Raw genomic sequence first — 23,675 nt, 5'->3', positions numbered from 1 at the left:
GTGGAGGTCTCTACAGATGTTTCTTGCCATGTAGTAGGAGAAAGCAGGGGTACAAGAAGATTGGTTATGTTTGCTTCACTCTAAAAATTCTTTGCAACACATCTTTGGGGCACAGATAACCTCTCAACAATCTTAGAGAGCAAGCTTGAGCAACAGGAGTGTTCCTAAAGAAATTACCATCTGATTATGAAGTGTGCGTCCCTAAAAGCACAGAACAATCTGAGCAATACAAAAGTCTAAGATATCTTTGAAGTGCAATAAAAGACTTTGTATTATTTTTGTTATGAGTCAGAACGTACGAAATGGAAGGACAAATGTTGAGGTCTGTATTCTGTTTTAGTCTTTCGCTAAACTTGTATTGCAGACAGTAGAAAACTATGCAGCCTTCACTTGTCTATGCTTTTTTATGTGGCAGCCTCCTTGGAGAGCTGGTGAGATGCATTTAAACAGAGATTTTAATATATTCTTTTACATAAGTGTTTATTTTGATTAAAATGACAGACTAGGATAACGGAAATCAAGATTTACTTTTTCTCCAACGCATAAATTTGTCTCCAGAAAATAATCTTGTCTCTGAGGGATCGATGAGATGCACTCTTGCCTCTGACTGTTACAGGTAGCAGAGGGGAAAATGTGCAATTGATAAACATTTGAGGACTACTGCGTTTAGTTAGACACTTGCAATCAGCTGTATCATTTCTTACCACTCATCCTCTAAACAATGCAGCATCATAGATTATAAATTACTTTATTAGCCATGAAATTCATGGTACAAATTCTGTCTCTGGTAGAAATTGTCATGTGTCAGGCTCAGAAATGCAGAGGAGCAGTACTTGTCCATTTGGCAACCAAGCTGTACAACTCAGTGTCCATCAAATTCCAAAAATTTCAAGGGGTTAAAAAATTTATCAGACCAACCAATGAAGAAAAATCCATCATTCTCAAAGACAAAGAGCTCGAACCTTGGGCTATGCAAAAGATTGGTGGCTGTTGTGAGAATATACTGGGGAGGTATGACTACATAGGTATTTTGTGTAGTCTAAACAACTTCTGTTGGCCAGTGTTGGGAGTGTTTCATTGGCCTCGATGGGAATTTGCTCTGTCTCAGGATGACTGCTCTCACTGCTTTTCACGTTGATGCTCTGTAACTGGGATTTTGCCTACACACTTGGTCTAAATTGTATGTGCTATCCCTTTAGCCTCAGATTATGTGTTTATGCCCCAACTATGTGCTTAAGCTATGAGCACTTCATTCCTGAGTTTTAGAGTTTGTTTCTTTATTGTTAAACTAGTACTTAAGGGTAAGAATGAAAGGAAGAAATAGTTCATATGCTCAATAATTCATGTTAATGTCTAAGGAACAATGTGAAGACTTCCCAATAGATGATAATGGTTCTTGCCAGACCTGTGCAGTCACTTCCTCACACCTGCCTTCTGGTGCCTTTTTCATAAGTAGGAAGAAGAAGGGAGGGCAGAGGAAGAAACCTTTGGTTTAATTCTTCTGTGATATTCTCTGCTTCTTATCTTAAACCTTAGTGTCTGTACTTACAAAGATATGTTTTAAGCAGACAAGATTATCGTTCAGTTGTGAATGAAATTATTTCACTACAGGCTGAAGATTAGAATTCATTTAAGATTAATTTGGAAACTCTTTTAGAAAAAATGCAATAGGGAAATTAAAAGAATAGTTTCAGTTTTACCTCTCTGAAATTTCTGATTGATGTGAGAGCAATGCATTTTTTTTCTCCCCATTTTTCTCTTATATGAATATTTTTCACATGCATATAAAAGTAAATGAGCAGGTTTTGCACCTTTTATCAATTCAAGCTTTATTTATACATATTGAAAGACTGTTTCTGTCACTCTTGAAGAAATAAGAATTCTAAGACCCCATAATAGGAACCACATTATGGGAGCTTCATAATTTGAAAAGGAGGTGGGCTGGGTGAGTAATATAAAGGCTGCATTGAATTCCACCATTTGTCAATCTCATTCAGTTAAAAAAAATAAAAAATGTTGCTCATCAGATTATTATCTTTGTAATATCTTAGGTATTTTACAGACTAATTGGCAGTTTATAGTGCAAAGCTTTTCAGATTGTATTTGTAAATTGAGAAACCAGTTTGGATCAGGACCTGTCTTGTTCATATGATACACAGTGCTTAAGATAAATTTCTCAAGGTGAAAAAACATTTTAAGTCCTATTGTTCAGAGACCATGTGTATCAAGATTAAACCTGGTGGAAAATTTTATAGTCTATGTTCCATAAGTCTTTAGAAGAATTTACAGCAATGAAAATAAAAAAATTCTGATATTAATAATAGCTGTGCTACTTGGTGTTGCTGCAGTCTGTAATCTAAAACTCTAGTTCTTCTTTTGCTAGTTTGTGTAGCATAAGAGAGAGAGTAATATGGAAGGGGAACAGGAAGAAGGTTAAATTATTGGATTTCTCTATAGAACTTTCTTTAAAATGCCGTTTCCATGCCAGGAAATGAAATATTTTTCCTCTGGGTCTCTTAAATAAACACAAGGCAATTGTGTAGCAAGAAATAAATTCATTGATTGAAGCCTGCTTTCCTGATAGCAAATTGTCTGCAAATATATTTATACACTTGTTAGCTGTTCTAACTTTGTTTTTACGTGAACAAGTTCAAATAGTTTTTGACAATGTATTTGAATATGTAGCTTATTCAATAGCAAGTCATGGTTTGATACTGGAATTTCTTGTTGTGTTTCTGGGTCTGTTTGTGTCAGTCTGTGATTATTTTTTTTTCCTCTACATTTTGCTTAGGCTATTTTATATTACATCTGGTTTCATTCCGTTTAGCTGGAGGATGTGGATTATGACCATGGCTTATTAAAACATACATAGTTTATTAAACATAAAAATACTGTGAAACATCTTGGGGATTACTTTCATTTTATACACTTACATATTGGGAAATTAAAGGGTAGATTTTACCAGTTACAAGTTATTAGAGTGTCTGAGTCTCCAAATTCTAATTTGATCACAAAATATTTTAAATTAAGTTTGTTGACAGATTGAGAGATTAATAATAAATAGCTATAGCTTAATGTCAGAGAAAAGCATTTCTAATGCAACAGCAACTGTAGGTGTAAATGCAACAGAGAGGCACTTTTATCAAAATGTACATTTCTTCTCAAATACTGCCCATATTTTTACTGGTGCAAATTGATGCAACATTTTTTTCCCTAGGAGTATGGAAGAGACGGAGATTTCAGTTTATATGAGTTAGCCATCACTCTGCTTTTAATATATTAGTGGGAAAATAAATTTGTGAAGCTGCCTTGCATTATGTGCACTTACTTGTGGAAACAGACTGCAGTTTCTCTCTGTTATTCAATGTGCAGGTCAACATGCTTGTTGGGCAAGTGTTCTTTTCTTTCATTTTGTGAGTGTGAGAAGCAGGACCTTTCTGCAGATAGGGCATTGTTCTCCATATCCATTAACAGATGTCAGCACGTGCCTCGGGCAGGGTTAGCAAATACGAGCCACAGAATCACATTCCATCAAGGCTGATAGACTGTGTCTTCTGGGTTAGACACATGGTCAACACATGTTGTTAGAGTGCAGTTCAGACTCTTTAGTAGTACTCCTACCTGTTGGGCATTTTTATTATTATTTTGTTTTGGTTTTTAAGAATTTAAATTCTGAATGGGTTTTTTTCTCCCAAATGTGCCTGATTGTAAAGCATGTGTTAGTACAGCAGAGATCAGGTAAGACTTTCTTGCTTTTTTAAGAAAGAAAGATTTGCTAATGAATCAGAAAAATGCAGTTTTTCTGGTATAGGCCAGAGGTAGCTGAGGTAGGGTTTGTATTTTCAAGCAAAAGCATGGAATAAAAGATGAAGCTGACATCTTGTGTGGTGTTAGTGTCTAAAGCAGACAAATGGGGAGTCATGTGTGGATGGTATTGATGACCACGTTTAAAAATATGTGAGTAGTAATTACCAGATCTCCTCATTCCACCTCAGATAAAGTGGGATAAATGTTGCTGGTGAACTCCAGAGTAGTATTAATGTGAACACAAGTAATGAGTGTGGGTCCATAAATCAACTTAACGAAGAGACTGGCTTCAGCGCAGACATTTTGGATTCACAGTGTGGATAGAGGCTCCAAACACAAATCTCGGGCTGCCTTTAGTATCTGGTTGGGTGTGATACCTTTCAGATTATGTTACTAGGGTCTTCAACACTGAAGTTTGTCCTGTAAATCTTACTGATGCCTTTGACGAATAGTAACTCTTCCTTTACCTTCCCCTCCCTCCTTCTCTCTTCATCCATCTATGTAAGTTAAATGCCGATGGCAGTGGAAAATCAATAGCCAGGTAGTGTCTGTAGTCATGGGGATTAAAGCTATCGGAGCTGGGACAGCTGAGAATGAGAGCCTGACCTCTTCGGGATCAATGCTGTGACATGTTGTACCCGTTTATCACCCTTATCATTCACAGCATCACTGTGTCACTGAAGCCCCCAAGATGCAATGAGTGTTTTGCTTCAGAAGTTGCAGCAAAAGAGACATTCTGAGAGAATGGGTGAAAGTCATGTGTGCCAGCTTTGAACAAATTTTACAAATGCAGAGTCTGAGGAAACAGTTTTAATAAACAGAGTGAAAAATGTCCAGCTTATCGATTAGGAGGTGCAGAATGATGGGAAGTTAAGTGGGTGAGGGTGTTGCAGTACTTGAGAATCTCTGGAGTACTCAGATTTATAGGTGGGAAATAAATGTTGATTTGTTTATTCCCTCCCTCCCTCATATCTACTGAGGGAAGAGCAATTAGTTTCTATTTTTTAATGTTTGCATTATCGTTGAACGTAAATCTTTCTGCAGTGCCAGCTATAAAAAGTCAATACAGGACCCAACTGTACAAATAAACACAGTTATGAGTGTAAGGGGGAAATCACTAACAGTAAGTGGAGTAAACACATATTTACACAATTTATTTCTTAAAGAGCTCTTAAAGTATAAAAATAAATAAAAGATGTGTCTATACTTTAAAGTCGAAGTCATTATTAACTGTTATGATGCAACTGAAAATTTTTGTTCAGCAATAGAATCAGGGAAAAAAGGTATTTCTGGTCTCTCAGGTTAATGGAATTAACACAACATATATCATTCAAAGAACTCTTACATTTTAAGTAGGGTATATCCCTTTCCCATTTCAAACCTACTCCTTTCCTCCTGTTTTTTTGTAGGTTATTTTTTTTCCATGATTCTTCTAATGGAAGGTTCCTCCTTCTGGATGTAGGTTCTCTTTGTTTTGCAAAGGATGTGTTTCAGTCAAGGCACATCAGGAAGTATTCAACAATTCGGTTTTATTTAAAAAAAAAAAAAAAGAAAGAAAGAGGAGTTATTTGTTTGCTTTTTCCAGAAAGTTAAAGACTTTTACCAGACTGGTTTTGAGCAGGTTCCTTTGTTCTGGAAGCTAAAAGAATTAAAGGTTGTAAGTGTTCATCTGCAGGATAGCATGGGAAAAATGAAGTTCAAGAAAGTGAAGTTCAAGCAGGAACTTTACCGGTGCTGTAAACCTTGGCCTGTCGTATCTAACAACAGTTTCCACATCAATTGCCTATACAGGGGTAGGTGTTTCTGACATTTCAAAAGGTCTATTTTTTGTAACACCACAGAATAAAATTAATTATCATGAGTTTGGTTTTTTTTGGTCAATTTCTTTTGTTCTAGCCAAACATTCTTTGACTCTTCAGAGCTACTTGGTGCTTAATGACTTCTTTTCTTTAAAAACCTAAATGCTAGCTCAAACTGATGTGTTTCATGTTTCTTCCCATATTCTAGTCCCTATAGCAGATCACTTGCTTGTCTTATTTAAATAGGCTGTATGAAGTACCAGAGACAATGGTAACTCATCAGAATCCTGTTATTTAACAAAAAAACCCGCAACAAACCAGCCCTCCAAATAGGAAGGCACAATGCCTCTCTTGTACCATTGCCTGATAAGAAGGGGTAAAGGCATGAGATTCTCCAGAGAGACAAGCCACATAAAAATGACACCTTTTCTCATGAAGTCCAGCTTAATGCAGCTCTGTTCTTTCTGATTTTCATTTGTTTGGGGTTTTTGCTTTTGGATCCAGCCAAGTAGTGTGAAAAATCTCCCAGACAGGAGGAACATAGCAGGAATAAAAGGGGAAGGTAGATCTCTGACAGATGCATGTGAAGTGAAATGCAGGGAGATCACTGAGCTCTTTCAAGAAATGCGATAGGCTCTTGCAGCCGGTTGTGAAACAGTAATTTGAAGCCTGATGAACTCTTTCAAGTGCAGGAGCCTGATTCTGCTCAGCTGTGTAATTGTGATGGAAGGGAGCCAGCCGAAGGCAGAGACCTGGGTGCAACCTTTTGGGAGGCTTGTTCCGGCAGAGTGGGTGGGAAAGTAAAACGAAGGTTACAAATAATAAGTTTCTCTGCCTGATTGATAATGAACTAGTAATAAGTGGCCTTATTATAGTAATAAGTTTCCCATGGAAGCCTGATGATTGCAGAGAAGCTTTAGCTGAGTGTGTGTGACCACATCTTATTTCGATCAGCTGTAGCACAGCAAAGCTGTGTAATTATCATAATCTAACAATTAGCCTGGCATCCTTTCCCAGTGTTTAATTACTCCAATAAATGGTAATTGAATAGAGGATTTAATGACAAGAGAATAAGTTTCTTTCTGCATTGTGTACTTAACTTGCAGTCTTTTCTAGGCATAATTTTTGAGTACTGTTTTTTTTTTTTTTTTGAACAACAGACTTGATTAGTTGTTTCTCTTTTGTTTTGTTAGTCAGTATTTTGCTTCCTACATACTGTTTTCTCATGGTGTTTTGAACTTGTCTTAACTTGTGAAACTGTAACCTAAGGACTAAAAGGTCATACACAGCTCCTTTATATTACAGGGTTTTTCTTGTTTGCCTGCTCAGGGTAGCAATATCCTGCTAGAGATCTAAAATGTCACTGGCTTGCTACTGCGAGCAAACCCACTTCTCTTAGCATCTGGAAAATGTTGAGTTTTCTTTTGGTTTGAATAGAGCCAAAATTAAAATAGCTCTTTGATTACTTCATTGTTTGTGCATCAGAATCATTGTTGATGTCAGCAGAGCTATGGGAACAGAGTTTATTAAATGTTGTGACAAAGCCAGTAAAAAGAGCAGAAAAGCATTAAAGAGGTTATTTTTGCATAGCACAGAAATAGCATCTTTTAAATTATCTGCAGTAAAATGGTACACTTAATCCCACAACCCCTCAGATAATTAACAACCGCAAGATTTCCCCCATCACACATAACAGCTTTAAGTTGGTTCTAAGAAAGGGGCACGGACTGTCTAAATAATAATGAGGCACAAGTTACCCTGCTGTTTTATAGTCACAGCATGTGAGTAGAGCTTGAGATGGTCTAATGCACTACACTTGCCACCTAAACAGAAGCAAAAGCTGTGAGCAAGCTCAGTAGTGTGGAATGGTAAATAACTGACATCATCACATCCTAAGAGTAATTAAAATGTTGTCCTTTTAAAGGATGTTAACTTTTTCCAGAAAATGTTCGGGGTTTGTGTATTATTGCATTTACAAATACCTACTTTATACTCATCTCTCTGTTATTAATAATTTAAACAAATAGTTTTGGAACTAGCTAACAGAAATAAACTTAATTTTCAATCTGTGTCCATATTTTTTCCAGCTGAAGCTTTTCCTCTGTCTAGAGCATTTGTAAGAGATGTTTCTGTTGTCTAATAACATTTAATCCCTTTGTTGGGATACTTATGGGATCTTCTCACCTGGTTGCTTTTTTCGTGGTGCTTGTAGGAATGGACTTGTCTCTGAGACCTCTCTGTCTCTATTAAATTTATTTAAAACTGGCTTAGCGGCCCTGAGAGTAAAAAAGGAGGAGCTGAGTGACCAGCAGATACAGGGGTACACACGGTTGCTTGCAGAAGCCTTTTTTCCTTAGAGAATAGAGCAAGTAACATTTTGCTGTGCTGTTTCTGAAGTACTATGGGTAACTATGGTTTGTATTTACCGCAGAACTAAATCGATTCAGTGAATTTTGTTGATGTTGCTTTGCATTTCAGATTATCATTTGAGAGCAAGGCAACTGGCGTAAGGCATTTCAGCAGTGGCAGTGTCCTCTGTGCACTGGTGTTACTGGCTGTGCAGGCTCTGAGCAGCAGAATCGAAGCCATTTGCATTTGATCTCTTCTGATGCCAGACTGAAGACCAGAATTTCATCATTCATTGTTAGAGCAGTTATTTGAAGTCTTTTCTGGTTCACAGTGAAACCTTACCACATGCATTTGACAGAACAGACGCCAAATAAAGAAAGGTTGACATAGTAAAAGGAAAATTTTCCAGTACGCTTACCTTGAAGTAGAGCATCTGGTGTGTTGATTTTACAGGAAGGGTGATGGAATATAACTAATAAGATTTGTATGGGAAGCAACAAGCAGAAGCTACTGCAATTTTTTATCTATCTAAATGATAATGGACAATTAGTGGTTTTTATGCTGTTCTTAAACTGGATTTTTGTAGTGTTTATTCCAAGAAAGGAAGGAAGAGAGAAACAAAAAAACAAACAGAATTGTCATTACATTCTAAATCTCTGTTTAAATAAATTGTCACTTGTTTCAATGACCGGCAAAGTTACTAAATTAAAGAGGAGCCACAAATGCTTCAGAACCTAAACTAATGAAGAGAAGTATGCACACACTGTGTATTTTCACTTGTGTTAATGGATAAACAGAATACATAAGGCATTAGTTACTTTGAAAATGTTTTGCTGGTCTTGTATTTCTGCAGTTAAAATTACCATGAAGTTCTTTCTCTGCATCCTGAATACCTGGACATTTCATCACTTGAGCACAGAAACATTCATGTGATTCTCTTTGCTGGAAGAAGTATGCAAGTTTTGTATAGCAAGCTGATGTTTGCTGGTTATTGGAAGGTTTAGGTTTAAGGTTTAGAAGCTACTTAACTATCTGTCTCTGTCTTCAAAATGGCTTTTATAGCGCTACTGCCTAATAGCTAGCTGTATAGTATGCAGGTTTCCAAGATACTGAATGCCACCTGACACAAAACAAAGGTTAATTACGTTTGAAGAATAGCTATGTTTTGCTGTGCAAGCCAGGGTGCATGGAGACAAATGACATTATTTGCAAGAACGTTTGTAGATCCTGTCAGAGTTTTGGAGAAGCCTTTTTGGTTGGTTTCTACCACAACGCAATCTTCCGTTATGCAAAATCTAGATAGGACTGATTTCTTCGTCATAGTGGGGTTTACATAAAGAATCCCAATTACTGTGTGATTCCAGAAGGGCGTGGGAGTCCAGACAAGGATCTGCCAGAACAGGACAAAGACCTAACTGAGAAAAGGAAAAGAGCATCAGTAGCATTACTAGAGTGTAGGAAAGCATGCCTTCTATTCTGAACAGGACTGGAAAAAGGCACGAACTTATTAAAGCTTAAATGCAGTCAGTAGAAGATCTGCTATTCCCGTCATCTCTACAAATATATGTTAACAGATTCCACCTTCCCTCTACATGTTGTGCTCCTCAACATATGTAGGTGGCTAAACATTGATAAATGCTTTCATTTGAAGTGGAACTTTTGTTTCACTCTAATACCTGACATTACACTACTACTAAGAGATTTTCAGCCTGTAAATGTTAAGTGGTTTCCTCTCGGATGTGGTTTAAAATGTTGGAAATGTGTTTCTGAAGTGTTTCCTTTAATAGCTTTAAGGAGTCTGACCGGATGAATTTTTTTGTGAGTTACTCATGGCCATTGCTTGCCTTTCTGTTCAGGTTGGAGGCCTTTGTGTTTCCTCTTTGAGAAGGTAAATACAACACACTGCCTTGTAGCTGCAGAAATGAGAATAGTCTCAGTTCAGTCCAAGAGGCACACTGGAGATTTTGTAGCCTCTTTTGGAAAAATAAAATTAGTTCTACATCTCTTCAGTACACATGCTGAGGTTTTGATTACTGACTTATTTAAGGTATTAGAAGAGGGGAAATAAATACCTGCTTTCTGCTTCTTAATTAGCTAATAACATTTTTTCAGTATTACTGTTACTATACAGAGTGAAGTCTCTTCACTCAGAACTGCTTGATAAAATATCTTGGTACATGTTTTCCCTGGAGCAGGTTCACTGCTGTGCCAGCAATATCGGCTAAAGGCCAGTTTAGATCACATAAAATATGCACCATCGTCTTCCTTTTTTAGACATGTAAATGTAAGCTTTCTGGCTATGGCGAATGACACTGGAATGAAAATACTGAGAGAGCAGAGGAGGGAAGGACACTGGGATAAAAAGGACTTGGTTCTGTACTTCACCCTCAGATCTGCTTTGCAGGCATGCCTTGCTTACTTTCCACGTGGTTGATAGGCAAGGGTGTGCTGGGGCAAACGAAGACACTCAGCTGCTTCAGCACTCAGGGAACCAGAAATAGGAATGAATCTACTAAAATACCAGTGATCAAAGAGGACGACTCTGTTGTGGTTTTGTTTGTTTAGCAAGAATACTGTAGGGGACTTTGCCAAAAGGGAGTCAGATGAACTCTTTGTTTGCAGTATTGGGTAGAACAACTCACTGGTGCAGATTACAAGTCTGATTTCATTGCTAATACAGATTTAAGGTGTGATCACAAATTTAGTTGTCCGTCTCCGTGTGTTTATCATCCTCATTATCATAGACTGTGTGGTTGGATTCTTCCCTTCAAATTCAGCTATTTACAGTACAGACTCTGTCGGGGAAATGTCTGTCTAGACTCTCCTTTTGGTTAAATGAGAGAAGTAGCTGCTTCTGGAGTGTGATCCATCTCATTCCAGTGTACCTTGGGCCTGAACAGGCCAGATCAATTGGACTTGAGAAGTTCCTGTTTCTCTCCACTTAAAGAGAATGTGGAGAAGCAGTTCGTATAAGGTTATTTGTGTTCTAAAAGTCTAATGTTAAGGAGACCGCTGTGATCCCGAATGTCTAGAATTATGCCAGTGTAGCTCTGGAAGCATACAGATTCTGTCACAAAACTGTAACTGGGCGTTACTGTGAAGGCACAGAGTGATAGAAGAGGTAACTTTGAGAATCGCTTGAGAAATCACTTGAGAAAACTGTCACCTGCATGGTTAAAAAAAGTGTGCGCACTCAATCACACACACACACATAATATATATTCATTTTTACGTACTTAAGCTGTAATTTAAAAAAATAAAAAGAGATATCATTGCCAGAATCTGTCTTTCCTATTCATAACTTATAAGATACTCTTTTTCATTGCCTGTAAGAAATGGCATACTGTTAACTGATACAGAGAACAGACACCAATTTGAAAACAATACATTTTTGCAAATGTATTAAGACAGTATCTGTTCAGGTGACAGGTTTTGAAAGCACTGGAGTACAAAAACATATTTTTAACTAATGATTTAGATAAATGCGAATTCTCTTGGAAGAACTGTGGTTCCAAGAGACTTTTCCATGTTACAGAATGGAACCATGAGTCTGTGCACTGTCTGAAATTATACAGATACATCATGCTTTGATGCGTGTTCAGTTTTTCCCCTTTAAAAAGCTATTTTATTGAAGTTAAATTATTGTAGGGATATGAAAAGGTGTAGTTTGCTCTGAATTTATCCTTGGAGGGCCAGCAGATCATTGCTTTTTCTCTGAAATTAGATAGAAGGATCCAGATGGCAGATTTCAAGCCCATCAGGTGTTTAAAATATGCCCTTCAGCTAAAAAGAAGTATTATAGTTAAATCTGTCATGGCCTTTTTATTGCTCTGTGGTACACTTGACAACTGCAGCTGTGAAAGGGAGAAGCTACAAGTAGCCCAGTCAGCCTGAAGTGGAGTAGGTCAGTGGTTGGTTTCTTTGGCTGCCCCAGGGAGTTTGATAGATGTACAGATCTGGTTTATGGAATCATTAAATCCATCATGGTATAAGCTCCCATGGAGGCAGTGAATTTGTTCTCATAGTTTTTTCCAGATACTATGGTAGGCATTAGAGAAGTAATGTAAGTTAAACGTGGAGGGGAGAAAAAAGGACACCCCAACAAAACAAGAATCCCACATCTCTAAGGACTCCTCAGTAATAATAACAGTAATAAGAAAGTGCATCTGGGCTGGTACCTTGCACTGCATTTCTCAGCTGACACTCATTCACAACTGTCACATTAGGCTGAGTGCTGATAATTCATATCCCAGAATCCTTTTATCTGAACAGAGCAATGTCTCTATGTGTACTTTTGGCAAAGGAGATGCAAATTTCAAATATCTTTGAAAAGCAGTACAGGCTTTTCTTTGCATCTTGACAAACTGCTGCTAATCATGAAGAAAGAGTAAACCTGTTTGTGCTCTTGTAGTAACTGTAAGTACTTGCAGTCAAATCAGCTTTTAGCACAGGGGTGATTGCTGCCTGGTTCAGAGAAGAGGATACGTTTGGGTTATTTATTTGCATGGATATGTAGATGTTTATGTAGACAGTGATTTGGGGAGGCTGATACAGTTTTGGTTTCTTTGCTTCTTGCTTTTTTCTCCAATTAAAAAAAAAAATCAAAACCAAACCCACAACCAAATAAAGCAGCCACTTTGTTTCTTTGTTTATTCAATAAACCATAGAGAAGGATAGCCTATAACTTGGTGTGCGTTAGCAAGAGACTAATTTTGTATGAGAAGAGAGCAAAACCTTTGTCCATAAGGCCACATGATCATAGTCCTGCATAAGCAGTCTCTGATAGCTCTGGTGAATTGTAAGGGTTATTTTCGAGCATGAATGTGCATGGCTGGAGTGAAATGAAATGCCATTAGTGATGCCCCTTTTATGAGAATGTTACCCTGCGAAAAGGCCATGCTGAGTTAACTGTGCTTACATTTGAACTCTTCCTGTGATTTCAGATTCCAGCAGGGTGACTACCACATCGATGTGTGCATCAATGACTACCTGGATGTGTTCTGCCCTCACTATGAAGACTCGGTGCCAGAAGATAAGACCGAACGCTACGTTCTGTACATGGTGAACTTTGATGGCTACAGCTCCTGCGATCACACCTCAAAAGGGTTCAAGAGGTGGGAGTGTAACCGGCCGCATTCCCCGAACGGACCGTTGAAGTTCTCGGAAAAGTTCCAGCTCTTCACGCCCTTCTCGCTGGGATTTGAGTTCAGGCCAGGCCGGGAATATTTCTACATCTGTGAGTGTACAGAGATTTACCACTGTTGCACAGCAGGTGCTAATTTTTCACCTATGCTCTGTGGAAATATAGAGAGCCAAACAGTATATAATGCAGATGTCTTACAGAGAATGCAGGTTTAACAATCCCCAGATACATTAGCTAGGAATCTAGCTAGTGAAAATGAGATTAAATCACAGCTTCGTTTCTCACATGAAATAGCATGTCAGCCTGTTCACTGAACCATGGCTTACTTTTAAAGCAAAATGCATTATTACATTTATTCTAGAACTGTGAGGTGGAGGAGGAGGGAGCAAAAAGCGTAGGATGGAAGCTGTCCCCAAACATGAGGAAAAATAATTAATCCTTTGCATGTGAAATTCCTGGATTTTCTTATTTGCTCAGATGAAATACTCTTGTCTCTGTAATATTTACCACCCAAGGAAAGCGAAGTCTGTGTGGTTTGTAAGTGGTATGGCTGCTGATGTCAGTAGTCCAGCGGTATTTAAAGTTGTAGTTTCTTAGGGTAAATATTCCTAGCATCAAGCCAAGTGGCTTCTTTTTCCTTCCTTCCTTTTTTTCCCCCTTTTTCTCAGACAAACTGTTTCTGTCAGTGTGGATGATGTGGGGTGCCATGGGAGCAGCTGGCAGGCAGGGGAGGATGAACGGGCTCACACACCTTCATGCCCGCTCCCCAAAGCAATGGGGAGCACCCTCCCAAGAGGAGATGCAGGACAACAGCTGGGACTAAGGAAGTAAAAACATCAGGAGGGTTGAGCTAACTGACCTCACCATGCAGTTGAAATACTGCTTCATCTGTCTCGTTTGTTTAATCCTTCAACAAAGATCTTATTTCATCAGTTTGTTTTGTACCTGAATCTTCCATTCCTAACAAGTTTTGACTGCTCCAGCAATATATTTTTTCTGCTTTTAGTGTTAGACTAGAGAGTTGAAAGCTTTAGACAGACTGTAGATCCCAATAAATATTGCCTTCATATGTGTAGCTGGCCTTTCTACTCTGAAACAGTCGTTCCAGCTCATTTCACCAGAGAAACTGAGTATGTATGATCCCTGTTTTTCAGCCTCATTTCTTCAGCATTGAGATTTTTCTTTTCCCTTTCTAAATCTACAGGGAAATACATTCCTAGTGAATATTTTTCCATTCGTTTCTTTTTCTTCCAGCAAATAAAAACCTCTACTGCATGGTAGTTCAGCATCAGAAGAACAGTGACTTGTTCTTGTGCTGAAGCACAATGATAATAATAATATTTTAAAAAAATAAAAAGCAAATTGTAATGTTACTTGAAACTGGTTTTTTAATATGGTCATGAGAAATCATGTAAAGATATCAGAGTTAAGTGGATAATAAATCTGTATTGTGTACGCCCAGTCTTTCTTGTGTCATCACGAAAGCTTCCCATTAACTTCAACAGTTTTGTATCCTTCAAAACTCCAAAATCTGGCTCCACAGGAACACTGGATTTTTTTGGTGTTCGTTTTTGGTTTTCTGGTTTAGTTTGGGTTTTTTTAATTCAGTTTCTCAGCATCATCAGTAAATCAAGCAGGAATACTTAACCTAAGGAATGCAGTCTTTACCATCACACGGTTGCAATGAAATGTAGAACAGGGATGGCATCAGTAGCTGCGAGCATTTAAAAAAAAAAAAATTGGTTTTCTAAAATGTAAAAAAGGAAAAAAGAGAAATAAAGGTGAAAACCAAACATGAAAGTGAAGGAAAAAAAATGTGAGAAATCTCAGCTTGGTCTGTCTAGCTACTAGCCGTATTGTTAGAACATATAAAATCCGTTGACCTCTCAAGCAAAACATTATTATTCAAATATACCCAGGTTGCTTATGCCTGGTATTCCTCATCTGTGGTTCAACTCAATATTTCACTAAGAATCATTATGTGTCTTCTGTAACATTCATTTAACTGAGTCATTTAACTGTCAGGGTCTCCCTTCAAAATAATTCTTCCGAAGTGCTCTAAAATATGAAGAGCTTTATGATACTCAACTGTGTTTAGATGGAATTTTTTTTTTTTAATGGAAGGTAAAATAGCAAAATATTAGCAGCAAGGAGATGTTAATTTACTAGTAGCTTATTGGCCTGGTATTCACTGAAATTAAATTTTCGGAGACACAAAAGCATTTTTCCTCCTTTTCTGTAGTTTAAGTATTTTTTGCTTTCATCCTTCGCTCTGCTGAGGACACTAACAAGATTAGCAATGCAGCAGTTGCAGGGAGGCACTGTACACTAAGTTAACAATTAAATGCAGTTGTTCTCAGGGGAGAATTACCCATCCCGGAACGTTTTTCTCTTAATTTCTGCTGAGGAAACAAGATGGTGAAACATTGTTCCTTGTTTCTTCATCAAAATTGGAAGCAGGCTCTAGTCCAGGCTGCAGAGACTGCCTTTGTTACCTGCCTGTATCTGCATGTTAAAGAAACTACTGCTTCACCAAGGAAGGTTTCCTTTCCTTTCTTCTGCAGATCTGAAACCTTTGCCCTCTGTAGGAGAGGGAGAAGGCAGACTATGTAGCATCAGTCTGGTATATATTCTATTTAAGGGTTACAAAATGCATCATGTAGTCCAGACCTCTGGAAACACAGAAATATTAAGTAGTTGGTTAGGTATTTATCTTAATTACTGTCTGTTTGGTGCTTTTTCAAAAATCTTCGCAGTTTACCTTTTAAGGATGTGACTTGCCTCTCTTGCTTCCATTATTTTCAGAAAATGCAGTCATTTGAGAACAATCGCTGTCTCTTTTTCTGAACCATTGGTTTTGAAAATGCCACTTTTCTTTGTGATGTCATTGCTCAGATGAACTTGGATCTCCCTTCTTTGCACGTTCAGTCTAGGAAAATACAAGAAAAAAATATCTTTCTGATATCAAATTTGCATTGAAAAAGCGAATTCAACATTGCAGATATGCAATCAACAAGTACTGATTAAGTTTACTTTTGAAGGAAGAAAAGGTTATTATATATTTACAGAGAAAATTTTAACTTTTATTTAGTTAGGGAGTGCACAGTGGAAGGCTGGGGAAAGTAAATAATAGATCATGACCTGAAGTCTCAATTTTTACTTAGTTCTTAGCAGGTGCTCACCTCAGGTTAGTGTATGTTAGCCTGAAAACAGACAAAATAGTATTCCTACTGAAACAGAAGCAAATGTTACATAGAGAAAGCAGAAATGAAATACTTAGTGGTATGACAGTGATTTTAATGTGCTTTGGAAGGGAAAATAAGTTTGGGTATGCAGGTTAAGGTGGGGTACTGTGCAAGTGGAGATGAACACAAAAGCAAGGAAGGGGAAAAAAATAAGATCCTAAAATGTATAATGTTATATAATTCAAAATGAGGGTATAATTTTCATTACTTTAACTTATTTACAAGTGTTTTATTTTTATTAATGTGCTAAGTATTGAATAAAATACCAGTAACAACTTAGCAAATATATATCAGAGCTGTCGAAATAAAAAAATGAAAGCATGGCTAGAACCAGACTGGTTCAGATTACTGTAGAATCCTGACCGCAGTTTCCGAACAAAGTTCCTGTGTCGATTTATGATAGACCACATTCTCTTTCCTTGAAAGCAATGTATCATTGGTGTAGTGTCAGAAGTTGTACTAATATTAATCAGTAGCATAGGCTTTTCTCTGAGCGATCAGTCTGGTTATTCCATCAAAGAATTCAGTATTTAACATGATTTATCCTTAAGACATCTATGCTGGTTTTATCATCTTTTCCTCCAAGATTTTATATGTATTGTTTATTTAATCATTTGATTGCTGTGAATATTGTCATTTATATATACTTACACCCTTACACCAGGTAGGTTTGCTGTTCTTCACAATCCTCTTACTGCTCTCCTGTTCTCTGCAAGACCTTGAAGGTTTCTGCTAGCAGTTAGCAGGCTTTACATATAATTTATCTAAATATAACTTAAGTGGTTCTTTCTCCATTCTTATTGAGAAAAAAGCTCCTTTCACCTTTTAAAAATCCTGTTGTCTTATCTGTGTCTTATTTGTGTAACCTTTTTTGTTACTGTTTGTTTTCTAGTTTTAATTCATGCATGTATCTTTCTGATTTTTTTTCAAAATGCTTGTGCTGTTTATTTGAATCACCTTTAATGATGTGTCATTATCACTGTATCTTTGTTGTCACCATTTCTTTTCATGAAGCTTCTGACTGTCAATTCAGGAAGCTTTTGTTGAAACCATATTGCTCCTGACCACACCAGGATAGTATACTTTTACGATTTGAATTTAATTATGGTCATAAATAATATTCTTAATCATTCTTAAATTTGTGATTAAAATTAGAAACTGAGTTTGTAAAGTTGTACCTAAAGTTGTACATAACACTTCTTAATAACATCCAGCTCTTCTGTACTCCTTTTCCTCATAGAATACACTCCCAGGGAACCTGCTGTTACCTATTCCTTTGATTTTCTTAATGTTTGCCTTTGTTCCTCATCATCCTTGTTTCTCTGCATTAATTCCTTCATTTTCTGAAATTTCTCTTACCTCCTCAGGGCTTTTATTCAAATGACATTCTACCCTGATGGTCTTAGCTGCTGCTTCTATAGGAGAATTTGTGATTTTCATAATTTCAGATATAAAATTATCTCTCTTCTGTTAGCTTGCCCCATCTCTGAGACTGGAAGTTGTCCTCGCCATGTTCCAAAAATTGTGGGACTGTTTGAATCCTGCTGTCATTTTTCTTTAACAGCTGCCAGGTAGTTGGACCATCTCTCTGCAACCATTTTCACACCTCTGGAGGCTTCTCTGATTTGAAAGATCTTAAGGAAAAAACAGTAGTAGAAAAAAGTGTTTATAATACCTCCACTTCCTTTTTTCTTACTTTTGCCTATTAATTAGGTAGTTAGTGTATCTTATTAATAAGGTCTCTAGCTGAACTATTGTTGAGGCAGTAACAGTCTCTGGTGACAGTTAAGCTGAGGTTACTCTCTCTGCCGTGTTTTCTGAGTGCAGGTTTATGTTGAGTATTTGTGCTGTTACTTTTCTTCAGCAGTTTCTCTGTCCTGTGCAATTCCATGTTTCATGGTCAGGTTAACTTTTGGGAGGGCTACCGGCTTTTTGTCTCAAAGCTGTAAGCCTATTTTAAAATTGTTGTCATCAAGTTGCCTTTTTCCTATTCCCTCCTTTCGATCTGAGATGCTTGCAGTAGAACTGAAATGCTTTCTTCAGGTGTCCTAGCCACTGAATTCCTGGAGATGAGGGATGACATGAAACCATGACTGCTTGGTGGTGGTTGTAGTAAAGATTTTGGGTTAGCAATGAAGAATGACTGACAGAATTTAGAAGTCTAACTCACGGGGAGGAACCACACATATCCCTGTACAACTCAGCCATTAGCACAGGAAGAGCACTGTCCACTTTTTGTGGAAATTAACACAGACCTAACAAAAGCTTTCCATGACTAAGAACCTGGAATAGCTTCCCAGATTACAAGCTTGGCCATTATTCTTTTAGAATTGGTTTGGTATAGCAAGAATTAAGAAAGGGGACTTTGTAGACGTAAGGATGAATAGCCTGTGATACTATATGGGAGAAAACTACTGAGAAATCTTTACCCTGTAGTTTGTTGACAGTTACTTGGTATTTTTCATGTGCTCAAAGAATGGTGTCAAACAGCTGCGTAGAGCTCATTGCTCTTGCTCAAGCACCAGCTTAATAATAGTAGATATCAATGTTTTGCATGAACAGGCACAAGATGATTATTTGACTTAGGTATCTCTGCATGTTTGCCAGAGGTTTAGTTTGATGCAATGGGAGCACAAAACAGAAAGATTGTGAACTCTAATCTTGACCTATCAGAAAAGGTAAATGTGAGTCCCACCCAAAAAGCTACACTTTTCTTTTTTCATCCTGTTATAGACTTGGAAATCTGGCTTTTTCAGAACCATTTGTTGCTGTCTGAGCACATAAGTATAGTATTTCTCAGGTTTTGAGTCTGACTTATTTGAGGAAATTCATGCTGGAAAAGGAGATAATGTAAAGAAACCAGTGTGACTACTCAGTTGCATCCTGGAGAGTATTAGACTCAATCAAGGGTTATTGTAGACAGTTTGGCTAATGGTTAGGTTATTTACTTTTTTTTGAGGAAGTCGGCTGTGACTTTCGTTGTTGTATCCCAGCTGGGGTAGCACAGTAACATTTAACTAGTAATACTCTAGAAACAGGGCAGTTTGGGGGTTTTTTTGCATCCATCGCTTAGAATATATGATTTCTCTGTAAGCAGTCATACCGGTGAAGGCAAATTTCTTAACCACCAAACTGACCTTGGCATAAGTGCCAAATTATACCATCCTGGAAATTCGAAGAAAGCACAGTGGTTGTTTTATCTATGCATTTACCAATGTAAATGAAAAGACACTGTCAGCCTGATTTTAAAGTTGCCTGTATGTAAAGGAGAATTGCTCCTTGATGTTCACCAGTGTACCTCATACTGATTCTTCTTCAGAGTGTCCTTAGAGTTGTGGGGAAGTAATTAGTTTCCATTTTAATGGCAATACTCTGTATTTCTGGGAGTTTCTGTTCTTCCATTTGTGGTTATGATAAAGACTGGACATCTCTTGCAATCACCCATTATGTACCTTGTGTATCTGCTTGTTCAGGCAGTTGGTCATTTTGTATATCTCTAACAAACGCTACTTGCCCCAAGAAGTCCTTGGCTAAATCTGTATTTGGCTTCTTGATCAATACCCATGGTACCTTCTTCTGTAGGACAAAATAAGACAATCCATACATGAAAACAGATTATTTTGCTTTTTCCACTGACCACATTCTGCAATTGTATGAGAAGATCTTTCAGCAAAACCCCTATTTGTGTGGGTTTTTTCCCGCATACCAATAACTTATATGCCATAAAAGGCCTGGTTTGCATCTTGCTCCCTTCCTCCCCGCCGCGCCACCCCACCCCCACCCCCCCCCGCCCCGGGACTGAAAGTCAAAAATTTGGCTTGGGGCAAAGTTTGGACTTTAGCTTTAGAAAGTTGTGCAAGTTCTAGAGATATGAGTAGAGCAGATTGATGGTAAATCTTGTCATACCATGTTCAGCTTATACTGGGGGCAGTGGAGTCACTGCATTTACTCCATAGGCTAAACTTCTATTAAAAATTGTTTCTACTCATGGAAAGGCTGACTTAAGTAGCAGATATTTTGCTTTGAAAGTGAAGACTGGATTTGTCTTTCAGCAAGTGAAAAAAGGCTGTCTGTCTTCAATTCAGCAGGTGTTAGTTAATGCGGGCACTGCTGATGTCTGTGTTTTCTCATTGCATTTTGAAGACACAAGGTCAGAAGATCCTTTTTGGAAGTCACTCTCTCTCGACATCCTGGTTTGCACCAAAAGCTAAAGAATGAAGGTTAACTAAAGAACGTTATTACAAGATGCTGAGGGAATTACAAACATTTTTAGTGTGTTAATTGCACTTTTCTTTTGGGGAAACACTGTTTATTGCTGGGTCCCCATTAACCTTTCAATCAAGATCTGATCAGCATAAACACTGATGCTACTTTGACAGCAGTGGACTCAGACATGCCACTCTACAATGAATCCTGCTTTGATAGCTGGTTTACCAGAATCACTCGAAATGTTCTGAATGAAATCAAAGCAATTGAAAGGGTTTGATAAATGTGTACTTTAAAAATATTTTTGTGTGATAACATTAGACAGACAAGGAAGGTGACCTTTAAAAGGGAATTCATGCTTAGTCTAGTGTGTAGATTAAAGGACTGGTTTCTGTTAGAAAGCATCAGAAGAATTAAGTGCTGGTCCTGCTAAAAAGAAAGCAGAAACAATCACCAGTGTCTAACAGATTTTGACGTTGGTGGTGTTCTTAGAATCCTCAAAGGGAGTGTTAAAAGCTGTTGAATAATTTGGGACTCAGGAGAAATCTATATAACAAACCGAAGAGAGAACCCATGGAAGTGCTGGTCTCTATTGTTTGAGTTTTTCAAAGGGAATGAATGTCTTTCAGATAACAAGTTGAAAGAAGATGATTTGGATTCGTGTGCTTCAAAAAATCAAGTGCCATTAAGATCCTGATAGCAGCACAAATATAAAAGAGCGGAGGATATACTATGTATGTGCAACTTTGACAGCTGTCTCATGAACATATTGTATATTGTCTTCACTCTGTAGGAAGACCAGTGACTTGTGTTGCTTTCTACTGAATTACTGATTCTGGACATTACAAGAATGAGGGAGCGCCCACAGACCGAAAGGATGAGGGACAGGGTGTTCTTTCCTCTTTTTTCTCCCTCTCATCTAACATGCTCGATGAAGGCCAGTTCAGTTTGTAGGAAAATATAGCATATATTGAATGTTGTTATGTGATTGTCAAATCACAAACGTTAAAAAGATGGATCAGCTAGATCTTGCATAAAAGACCTCCAAAGAGCATTAGGAACTTGATAAGGCTATAAGTGACATACTTGCCTTATGGGAAATGGTAACTAAATGTTCCATAGTGGTGGCTGTGTAGTACTATAATTTTTAACATTTGTGACTCTTGTAAAAATCCCATTGCAACTTTCTTAAAAGTATTTAAATTCCAGTGTTCTGCCGGAAGTACAATTGAATGGATTGCACACAGCCCTTTAAATCCTGATGGACCATTCATCATTCCATGCTTTAAATCAATTTTGATGTTCAACAGCTATAACTTAACATCTCAGAGGTGGCTGCACTTCAGCAGTGGGTGAGGCTTTTTGCAATGGTACTTCCCTGGGATGTTATGAGATTAATAAGGTGAAGCCTGTAGATTCCTTGGATGAAAGAACTCACAGAAGTGGAGTGTATTATTAATAATTATCTGAGGACTTATAACTCTGTAACAGTGTTCTAATTTGATTTCTGAGGAAACTGAAACCTGTTTAATGAGCTGTTGTATTGGAAGTATGCGTTTTGTAACATGGAGCAGATGCCAACACAAAATGGAAATAACGTAGCAGAGACATTTGAAATAACAGTGTTGTATTTCATTGCCTTCATGTCATCATCATGTTAGTCTCCCTGTTCCTCAGACTAAGTCACCAAGGCAGCACTTTCTCTGCTGAAACTGTGTCTCGTGATACAAACTGAGAATATATGCAATGCCTGCAACCAATAGACCAAAACCAAACTCCCTCAATGAAAAAATGTTTCCACATGCTGAGCAACTGGCTGATGATCTTGTTTCTTAAGTTAATATTCAACATTCAACTCCATATTTTCATAAATACTTTGATTTACAAGAAGTAGATTTGTTTCTAAGCTATCTAAGCCTCTGGTATTAGAGGAGGTTGTAAAATAGGAGAGTGTTATGGAATTCTCAGTAACTTTTTATTCCCCAGTAATGCATACTATTCAGACAAGGTGGCCAAGACTGGGCTCAAAATGGCACATGCAGTTAATACTCCTAGCTCCAAGATTCTTGGCAAGTCAATATAAATAATGTAGAATAAGATTTTTCACGGAGTATTTAGAAATGCATAGAAGTGCTTTATTCTGAAAAATTACAGGAAAATCTTTTCAGACTTCCAAATGTTTCTGCTTTCCCTCAGGAAAGCAGTAGGTCATCCTCATATCTACATTATTGGCCAAATGAGATTTTTACTGCCTCTAAAATCTCCCTGGCTTCCCTTTTACATCATGGATATTTAATATTTAAAGTATCAAGTGGTATAGCCAGCAAGATACAGCACTGCTTTAGGGAATTAAGAATGGCTTGAAGGTGTATCAGAATCTCACTCGTGCCATACCTCTATGCACAAAAGTAACCAGGCTCCTGATGATGGATATGGGGAATAATGTTGCTGTTGCTGATCTTCTGGGGGTGAAATGATCTTAATTATTTGAAGGATAATCAGAATGGCAGTATATTAATCAATTTAAAGAGCCCTGACAATTCAGTCGTAGTTCAAACGTAGTGTTCAAAATGTGTTCAGGGAAAAGTACACCAGAACAGTTTAACGTGCATTATGTTTTAAGAGTTGTAGGTGGGCATATTGTGAAGATATGAGCTTGGATTTCTTCTTACGTGTTTTTTAACACATCTGCTTTTAGTAATACTGGGTCGTCTTCCTGTATCTTGATGCCTGTATCATTAAAAATTGCATGTGGACTACTTCTGCCTAATATTTTAGGGTTTTGCAGAAGATGTTCAGCTGCGAGGCATTGAAGAATGAACTGTCCTACAGCATAGAGCCCTGCATTGGGATTGAAGTCAGGATCCCTAGCAGCAGCTGCAGCAGGGCTTGCTGTCTGTACACATGTGAATGTATTTCTTCCAGAGAAATCTTGAGCAGAAATAGTCTTAGGCTGAAAAAGTCATCGTGTCTTTCTTAAGCACCCTGGGAACTATAAAAGAATGCAGCCTGTCCTCTTGAAGAGGACTTAGTATTGACACTTCTCTGCTCCTGGCTGCTGATGCACAGAAAATTCATAAACTTGTTTTTTCCCAGGGGAATGGAGTTATGTGTGCAGTTCCCATT

General features: G+C 37.7%; 1 protein-coding gene across 2 annotated transcripts in view; it reads left to right on the top strand.

Moving 5' to 3' along the window:
- Positions 1-23,675, top strand: part of EFNA5 (ephrin A5) — a 211,623-nt gene that overhangs the window by 158,840 nt on the left and 29,108 nt on the right. For both annotated transcript variants that reach the window (XM_054809508.1, XM_054809509.1), the window contains one exon: positions 12,899-13,191. In XM_054809508.1, the coding sequence (XP_054665483.1) occupies positions 12,899-13,191 (293 nt within the window). The remainder of the gene's footprint in view (positions 1-12,898; positions 13,192-23,675) is intronic.

Source organism: Grus americana, chromosome Z, assembly GCF_028858705.1.
Source record: "Grus americana isolate bGruAme1 chromosome Z, bGruAme1.mat, whole genome shotgun sequence".
In the NCBI taxonomy this organism is placed as follows: Eukaryota; Metazoa; Chordata; class Aves; order Gruiformes; family Gruidae; genus Grus; species Grus americana.
Note: the sequence above shows the minus strand (reverse complement) of the source record. Positions and strands in the feature narration are given on the sequence as shown.